General features: G+C 53.8%; 1 protein-coding gene across 1 annotated transcript; it reads right to left on the bottom strand.

The window, feature by feature from the left end:
* Window positions 1-3,278: 3,278 nt before the first annotated feature.
* Window positions 3,279-8,629, bottom strand: REEP2 (receptor accessory protein 2). Its single transcript, XM_007938950.2, has 8 exons — window positions 8,598-8,629; window positions 6,700-6,772; window positions 6,233-6,309; window positions 4,512-4,632; window positions 4,192-4,305; window positions 3,673-3,820; window positions 3,442-3,572; window positions 3,279-3,347 (listed from the first exon to the last, which is right to left on the bottom strand). The coding sequence occupies exons 1-8, from the start codon at window positions 8,627-8,629 to the stop codon at window positions 3,279-3,281; spliced, it is 765 nt and encodes a 254-aa protein (XP_007937141.1).
* Between the last annotated feature and the right edge of the window lie 697 nt (window positions 8,630-9,326).

Raw genomic sequence — 9,326 nt, 5'->3', positions numbered from 1 at the left:
ATGGAGACCAAACCAGAAAAGGTTACAACAGAAGGTTAGAGAGGGTGCTGACAATTTTGTTCTGGCCTGGAAACAGCCACTTCCTAACATCCTGGATGCCCTAGGCATGGAGACGGGGACCCAGAGCCCACAGAGCACCCTTCCTCCTCTGTCTGCTCCCCTCCCTTCCAGACTGTGTAAGGCTGGGCTCAGCTCTGCTGATCAGAGCGAGAGCTGGCACAGGCTGAAGCTGCTGGTTTTCCTCTGACGTCACAGCCTGGAAATCCCATTTTAAGTAGGTTTCCCAGGTGTGGGGTATCCACAAGAGGGAGAGGAAGCCAGATGAAGCAGCTTGAGGCCTGAGGCCATCATAGACAGGGGGCCACATGCCTGGAGGGCTGTCCAGTGTCCCCAAGGAGGTCTGGGCAGAGGACACAGGGTTAGACCCAGTTCCCACTCCCACCCCAAAGCCTTACCTCTGAACACTCCCTGGTGACCCAGCCAGTACCACACTGAATGCATCTTCCACATAGCTCTGACCTTATACTTGTGTCCTGACATCTCTTCCCCACTCCTTTGGCCTGGAAAGATCCACTGAGGCAGAGGGAAGAGGATAGGTGGTCGCAAGGAATGAGGAGACAGCAAGGGGTCACCTAAACCCAGACGTGTCCCACGAGCTCCCTCCCAGGAGACTTTCTACCCATTCTTTTTGGCACCCTTTATGTCTTCTCTCCTTTTCCACACCACAGGGGCCTGGCTGTGCCTAGAGTTCTAGAAGCCTGGATGTTTCCATGGCAACAAATGAATGAGCCTGGAAATCGAAGCATGTTCCTGTTGACATGGAGAAACCCAGATGTGCATGGAGCACGAGGCACTCTGCTTACCCAATGCTGGCAGTGACGTCCTTAGCCACCTGTCACCTTAGATGCAAGCATGTATCTGAGTGTGTATGTGTGTGATATGTAGCAAATGGGATTTATATTACAGATTACCTAACCTGTTATCCTGGCCATGTGGTAGCTTGCTAGCATGGGACTGTAGCATATTACACTCTGGAGGATCTTTCTAGAACAAAGGAATCTCTCCCCTAAATTCTACTCCAGCACCTTTCTCTCTCTTTTCTGAGAGAAGCTGGTCACACTGCTCAGAGGCCAATGGTGAAAGGAATGACTCCTGGAGGATTGCAGAGAAGATGAAGGTATCTCACATCCTGCCCCCACCATGATCTCATTTCAAGGGGTTCTTGGCTAGCTTAGCTCAAGTGTGGCAGGAGGACATGCCTCTGTGATTCCAGGACAGGGGCCAGCCTTGGGCTCAGAACCTGAGTCCAAGTCCCCACTCACATCGCTCATGTTTGGCTTCCTCCATTTTCTTTCCACAAGGCTGAGCTGCTGTTTCTCTCCTCATTCACTCTCCTTCTGCATTCTTTTCCTTTGTCTCTTTCCAGTTCTTCCCCTTCTAGTCTCCCAGAGTCTCATTCTTAGCCAGTTCTGCTTCTTGACTCCTAAAGACCATGGCTCTATTTCAGGAGGGAAGGCTCAGATCCCAAGCCTGGCAGCCTCCCTCTTTCTTCTCTTCTCTTCCCAGGCCAGCTGTTCAGAGCTCAACCTTTCCCTGACCTAGTGCCACACCGGGGCTTGCCTCTTTGGCCCTAGGCCTTGGTTTCCTGTCCTCCTTGCTGGCCTCCTTTTTTGATTTTTATGGCTAGTTCTTCCACAGCCCCTTTCTTGGCTTCTGATCCTCGCCACCTGTCTCATTCCACCTATCTCTTCCTGTGAGCTTTGGTTTACAACACCTCTCCCCCATTCATTTCTTGGCCTTTCTAGGCAGTGTGGCCACTCAACGCCCAAGCCCTGCCCAGCAGCCCTAATCCCATTTTCTTTTCCTTGGGAGCCTTCTCAGGGCTTTTTGTCCCTAAAGTCTACACCAGGCACTTTTAGTGGGGTACCAGAAAGCCTACTAGGGGAAGGGGCCTCAGGGAAGGATTCTGAGGGCCAAGACAACGTTTGGCCCTTACATCCTTGACCTATCTTCATGAACCCCAAATATATTTTTCCAGATGGAACTAAGCCCAATCCCATCTTTGTTACCTTGGAAATCAGAATTCCTGGGACTCACCAGTCTGATCTCTCTCCTACCCCCATCCCCCATTGGGCCTTGTCTCTCACTTGACTGGATGGGGTGAGAACAAAGCATAGAGGCCCCAAAAATGAGGTGCCAGAATTTTGTTTATTGGCTCATCCAGTGTCAAAAGTCCAGCGTTCACTCTCTTTCCACAGAATTGGGAGCCCCTTGGCTCCTGAATTTTTTTCTTCACATGTTCTTCTTGGCCCCAAATGAAACTATGGCAGAAGCTGGGGCAAGATGTGAGGTGAAGGCTGGGCTCTGGTGAGGTCTGCTCAAAGAAGGCCCAGTCAGCTTGGCACAGGCAGACGACCTGGGAGAAGGAAGGAGGATGGGCCTCCAGGTGAAGAGGAAAACTGCCAGCTCAGCAGGGACAGGGCAAGAATGAGAGGGGGTCCACTGAGGCTCAGATACTAGGAGGGAGGGCTGGAAAAGGGAAGGGGCCAGCTGGTTGTGGGGCTGAGGGTAGGGGGAGGTGACTGTTAGAGGGAAAGTCCTTACCCAAATGCCTCCCAGCCCTGGACCCAGAAATACACGTGAATATATGCACACACACGCTCTCTCTCTCTCACACACACACACACACTCCTGGAGCCCCTACCTCTTTTTCCTAGTAGGGACATGTAGCACACAGCTCTACCCAATGCCTGGGGGAAAAGCCCCAGCTGCAGCTATAGCCTGGTCACCCTAGTCATTTATGCATATACCAACTCCCACCCCTGGCCCCCTGCCCAGGATACCTAAGGCCTTCCCCACTCACTCCCTCTCTCTCAGATACCTTGGTTTATCTGGGCTATGTCCCCCTCTCTGGGAAGAACAGTTGGGGCGATAGGACCTCAGAGAAGGGGATGGCCATGGTCTTCAGCAAGGCACTGGGTGGGTGAGGGCAGGGCTGGGGTGGGAGAATAATAAGGGCAGGCTCCCAGGAGTCCCCACCTCCTTGGGTGGCTTAGTCCTTAGTCCCTGGTCCAGCCTCTACCCTCAACCCCTACAGGAGGGCCACCCTCCTCTTTTCCAAGCCCTTTCCAGAGGAGTGGCCACTGGGGGAGGCACCAGAAATGGCCATGTGAAGGTGCCCCCAGGCCTGAGACTTCTGGGCACTGGCACAGGTGTAGAGCAGGGGCTGGGGCTGGGGCTTTCTCCTTGCTCTGCAGCCTGCAGAGGGCTGGGGGACTTTAAGCTGAGTCGCCCCCACCAGAGGCCTTCTTTTTGGGCCGGGTCTTCAGCGTCTTGGAAGCCAGTGGCTGTGGGAAGAAGAGAGGCAAACAGAGGGAGAGAGGAAAACAGTTTGGAGCCATCTTCTTCCATACTTCTCCAAGCTCTGGCTCATGCTCTCACCTCAGCTTTGGGCACTTTTTTGATGGATTTGACCTTCTTGGGGGCCTTGTCCCCTGTATCATCCTCAGAGGTCTCAGTCCGGGGCTCTGCCTGGTTCATGCTGGACCTTAAACTCAGGGCAGGTTCATCTCCTTGTTGGGGGGGTGGGGAGGAAATGGTAGACACTGTATGGTACAAGTGTCTCTCCCACCTGGCCTCCCCTGGTCACAGGCCCCACAGCTCTGCCTGTACCTAAGTCCTCAATGGTGTCCAGGAGGCTTCCAGGGCCAGGTCGGAGGCGGCCATCGGGCCCCTGCAGGGGCAGTGCATCCTCGTCCCGGATCAGGGTCAGGTCCTGCATGCTGAAGCTTCGGAGCTTCTCTGACAGCACCCCCTGGCCCTAGGGTCACCACCACGCACCGAGAGAACCGGGAGAAAGGGGCGGGGTGGAGATGGAGGTCACCGTGGTGCTGATAGTAGCCACCAGGCTCAGTGTTTCATCCACACTGTCCTCACCCAGTCCTACAAAAGTGCTGAGAGGTTGGTGCCATATTTTCCCTTTTTACAGATGAGAAAACTGGCTCAGAGAATAGAAGTGACTTGCCTGAGGTCACACAGCTGGAGAGTAGTACAGCCAGGATTTGAACCCAGAGCTATCCAAGCCCAAAGCTTCCACAGCCCTGAGGACAGGTAGATTCACAGGGGGCCTGGCCAAGGGAACAAGGTCAACAAGGTGGTGGCTCTGGGAGTCTAGGTATGTCCCCATCTCACCTTGGCGGCAGCAGTGACCGCAGCATTGGCAGCCAAGTTTAGGCCCCTCTTGCCCACCCTCATCATGGTCTCATAGCTCTTGTCTCGGGCCTGTGTGATGTACTCGTCAATCTCCTGAAGGGTCAACAGGAAGAAGGAAGAGGTGAGGAGTGGGCCTGCTGGTGAGGGCCTGCTGTACCCTTGTTCACACCCAGACAACAGCACTGATAGGTCACTTCAGGTTCTAGTTACCCATAGGGAGAGCCAGAAATATATTGCAGGCGCTGGGGATGCCATCACCTGGGGAAATTTGAGGAGAGAGGCTGGGACTGGGGGCAAACCTTTTCCTTGTTGGACAGTGTTGGGTGCACGAACTTGCGGTAGAGCACGCTGGAGCCCTTGGTGTAAGGGGACAACAGCCATATCACAAAGGCGATCTTAAGTTCAAAGTAGAAGGGGAACCTGTTGAGGGGGACAGAGGCAAGTGGCAAAGCACAAGGCAAGGTGTCAGGAAGTATGCCGGCTCTGCAGCACTACCCCCTGCGTGACCCTGGGCAGCCTTCCTCCTCTTGGTGCAGTCGGGTCACCAGTGGCTCATGGAAATGGTCATTTTTAACTACCAAGGGCACTGAGAGGCTCAGCAGAGACCCTACATGGGAGGGTGAAAGGTGACCCCAGGAGGAATTCCCCTTGGTAGCAACTGGCCTTATGCCCTCTTCCCTACGAGTCCCCACCTTCTCAATCTTACAGAGCATCCCACTCCCTCTGCCCTGGGATCAACACCATCCAAGCTCCTGAACCTTCCAGGTCTACAGCTAGGCCTTCATCGTGCCCTTCCCTTCCAACCTTCCCTCCCATGAAGTGGACAGAGGCTTCTCTAGCTGTGCTCTGGATCCATCTCTCACTGCCATGATATGTCCCTTTTAAGGACTGATCTTCATTCCCCATGGCTCCTTTTCCTCACTTTACAAACTCTGCAAGACCTTCTACAGCCTCATAAGGCCATCACCAAAACTTTCCTTTGCTTATGTTAAGAGATGTCTGTGCTCACTACCCTCAATTTCTAACAGTTACTCTTCTAGTCTGTGCCTTTCCTTCTTCTGACAAAACTACTTTTTCTCAAAGGCCATAAGGCCCTCAGAAGCAACAAATACAATGATCTTTTGTTCTATTGTTGTGATGTGCCGTCAAGTCAGCCCTGACTCATAGCGACCCCTCCTTGGGTTTCCGAGGCAGTATCACTACGGAAGTAGGATTGCCCAACCTTCCTTCCGAGGAGTGGCTGATGGGTTTGAACCGCCAGCCATCTGGTGAGCAGTCAAGTGCCTTAGCCACTATGCTACCAGAGCTTCTGTACCCTTCTGTAAAACCTCTTGACTTCCAATGTACTGCACTTTACTAGTCCTCTCTTCCAAGAGGCATTTGTTCATTTAATATACACATTTTTGAGCTTCTGCCGTATACTGTAGATGTCTGCCTGTCCTCAAAGTGCTCATACATAGTCTGGTAAGTCCCTGGGAAAAATGCCTTTGAAATATAAGCAATGCAAACGCAACACACTGCTGTCGAGTCGGACCTGACTCATAGCGACCCCTCGTTGGATTTCCGAGGCAGTATTACTACAGAAGTAGATTGCCCAACCTTTCTTCCGAGGAGTGCCTGCTTGGGTTTGAACCACTAGCCCTCTGGTTAGCACTCAAATGCCTTAGGCACTATGCCACCAGAGCTCCCACAAAATATAAGCATTCAATGTTTTTAAGATTCAATCCACCTCTATTTTATAAGTAGGGAAACCAAGACACAGAGAGCTGTGACTTGCCCAAGGTTACAATTAGTGTAGCAGAAGCAGGTCTCCTGAATTCCACTGTGGTTCTTTGGTTGCCACCAGGAAAAAAAAAAAAAAAGAAAGGTGGGGGTTATGTCTGTGCTTATTCTGTTGACCAGGACCCCGTAGGAATGTGGGGAGCTCTATCCTGGGTCTCAATCTTCTGTTTGGCTGGCTAGCTGGGGCAAGTCTGAGGCCCTGGGCCCTGCAATGCAGGGAGGAGGTGCTAGACCTCACCATGAGAGCACGATATCCGTGAGTGTCTCAGCTGTGGTGAAGAAAGCAAAGACGATCCAGTACATCATCCATTTCACCTGTGGGTGCAGAGGGCCGTGTTCACTGGCGTCTGGGGTGAGGGGCCAGGAAAACCCACAACCTCAGCTCTGTCCTGGGGGAACACCCAGGACCTCAACTCTGTCCTACTCATCATGCCAGGGATAGGCAGGGGGAATACCCAGGACCACACCTCTGCTTGCCAATTATGCCAGGGATATTGTGGGGAAGGGACACCCAGTACCTTAACTTTGCCTGCAGATCACATCAGGGCTGGGGTCGGGGGAGGAACATCCAGATCCTCCTTTGACCCAGGATCTTGTTAGCGGCTGGCAGTGTTTTTACAAAGTCACCCCCATATGTAATGTGACCCACTCTTTTCCCTCTCTGTTGTGTGGTTTGGGTGGGAGGTGAAGGGGTCATACACTCACATATTCCTTTACGTTTTTTGTCTTCACGGCCTTGTAGGAAGAGTAGGCTGGGTACAGGGTGCCAAAGATGAGCCTAGGGAGGCAGGCATGGTTACTGGGCCCCTCAGCCAGAGGCAGTGGCCTCTCCCTCCCAGCTCTGCATCAGTCCCTGGGTTGGTAAGGGGAAAAGGGACAGAACTGCAGAGTGCCACACTGGCTGGAGTGATGAATTCTGGCCAAGGGTTAGAAAGAAGTCAGGTGATATACATGCATGGAGACCACCAGTCGGCTGGGGTGATGGCTCTCTTCCATTGCTCAGTTTTTCTCCAGTCCTTGAGGCACAGAAAGGTCAGAGGGTCCAAGCTCCTTGGTTATGTACAAACATATTGTGTGGGGGGGTCTGGTCACTGCCACGGGGATTTTTTCCTTCCTTGGACACCATGCCTATTTTATGCATATCTGCACTTTATCCTCTGCCTCCTTGTTTCGGAGCCAAGCTGGGTACGGTCAGCAGTGCAAGAGAACTGGACACCACTTAACAGGGTACTCTGCCTGGCAGTCAGAGGAACCACCATGGCCCTAGGAAGCTGGGGCAAGAGGGCCTGCAAGGGGCAGAAGGTTCACTGTAAACTCCTTTGGGACTAGCCTCAGGGGAAGGGCCTGGCTTGAGCATTGATTGGAGTGGGGCCTCATGGTGATCCCATGTATAAACCACAGACAAAACACAAGGTGAAGAGTGAGATGCTCCGCAGGGAACTCACTGGGGCAACAGAGAAACAGCCACCTTGAAGGCCACTGGAGGTATGAAGGCCCTGGCTTCCCTCTAAGGAGGATGTGGGAGAGGATGTGTCTAGAGGAAGATAGGACACAGCACTGAATGGGAGGGCAGCAGGGAAGAGCTACTGAGATCTGGGGTATCATTCCCCCAAGCTGGAGGCTGAGGGGCAGCAGGGTCCTAAACTAGGGCAGGGGTTTGTGCTGAGGCTGTGTGTGTGTGTCTCTGTTAGGCCCATCCCTTAACAATGTTTGGGTGCACCTGTTCCCACATGGAGCTGCCTGATCTAGACAGGATACTTCCAAATTGGCCTGTGCAGGTGGGGTATGGGTGCAGAATCCTCTAGTACAAAGTCTGGGGTCATGGGGAGTGTTTTTCTCCTGCAGCCTGGGGGAGGTGACAGGAGCATAGTTCCACACTGTGGCTGGCAGCCTAGGATGAAGGCCACCTAATGTCCTCCCTGCAGTGGTTTTTACAATCGCAGACTGAGCACACACATCCTCTCCCACCCACCTCCCACACTTTGTCCTCCAAAGATCTCCCTTGGAGATGTGCTCCCTGGAGGGCTGTAGGCCTTCAGGGTATGTGCCCTCAACTTCAAGTCTCTTGACAGTAAGGAGAGCAGGGTCTGGGCCAAGGGAACTGGCTATGGCTTTAAGCTATATAATGGGTCCACGGGAGTAATCAGGTCCTGCCTTGTTCCCCACTCTTTTTTCTTGCCCCTCTACCCCAAGGGAGATAGGGGCCCAGGTTTGAGGAGTTCGTCTAGCCAGACCCGCTAGGTGGGGGAGGGGACTGCCTGCCGCCCCTTATAAATGAACTCTTGAGCGGCTCAGCCCTGAGGATGGGGGCGGGTGCAGGGTGGTCGATGAGGAAATTAAAAATAAAAGCAGTGGGTGAGGTCCCTGGGAAGTCAGGCCTGTCATGCTCCCCTCATATTCCCTCCTCCAGTCCAGGGTCTAACACCTCTATTCTCTGGCGACCCCTAATAAGCACGAAGTGCCTTTAGGTGGCTCTGCTGTTGAAAGCCGCGGGGTGTTCTACCCGGGGCTTTAACATGTCCCCCCATCGCTAGCCTCCATCACCCGGAGCCCCCAACGCCTCCCCCTAACGGGCCGCGCCCCGTCACCGCCGCCGCACTCACACCACCAGGCGGGAGATGATCCAGGACACCATGGCGGGGCCGGGCGGGGCGCGGGGCGGGGACCCGGCCCGGCCGAGGATGTAGCTGCCCAAGGCCGGGCTGCGGCGGCGGTAGCAGGAGTGGCAGCAGCAGCAGCCTCAGCAGCGGCCGCCACGGGAGCAGCGGAGCACGGAGCCGCCGCCGTTAAAGGGGAGGTCCCTGCCGCAGCGGCGGGCCGTGGGCGTCGGCGGCTCTTAAAGGGGAGGCCGCAGCGGCGTCAGCGGTGCGCCCCCCTGCACCTGCTGTCGCTGGGCATGCGCCTCTGACCCTCTGTGCCCTGTCTCCTTCTAATCGCTTGTTCTTTCTCGGGTTCCAAGCCCTGGGCTGAGGTCTTCGGAGACCTTCCCAGGTCCATGCGGTTATCAGCCCCAGTCCACCTCCTGCCCTGCCCACACCAGGCTGAAAGGCTAAGTCATACCAAGAGAGATAATAGCTATAAATTTATTGAGTGCTTACTGTGTGCCAGGCTCTGTGCTACAGCTTCTTATGCCTCACCTCAGTGAATCCTTGTGACTATCCTATAAGGCAGAGGTTATAATTATCTCATTTTGAAGATAAGGAAATGGGAAGCTTAAGGAGTCACAAAAGCCCAGGGTCACAAAATCACTAAGTCATGCTGCTAAGATATGAACTCAAGAAATTAACTTTAAACAGGATACTTACCCCAATTGTTGACTAGAAAGCCTTCAT

The sequence above is a fragment of the Orycteropus afer genome, unplaced genomic scaffold (assembly GCF_000298275.1).
Source record: "Orycteropus afer afer isolate SDZICR_OR568_19922 unplaced genomic scaffold, OryAfe1.0 scaffold00056, whole genome shotgun sequence".
Taxonomy (NCBI): domain Eukaryota; kingdom Metazoa; phylum Chordata; class Mammalia; order Tubulidentata; family Orycteropodidae; genus Orycteropus; species Orycteropus afer.
Note: the sequence above shows the minus strand (reverse complement) of the source record. Positions and strands in the feature narration are given on the sequence as shown.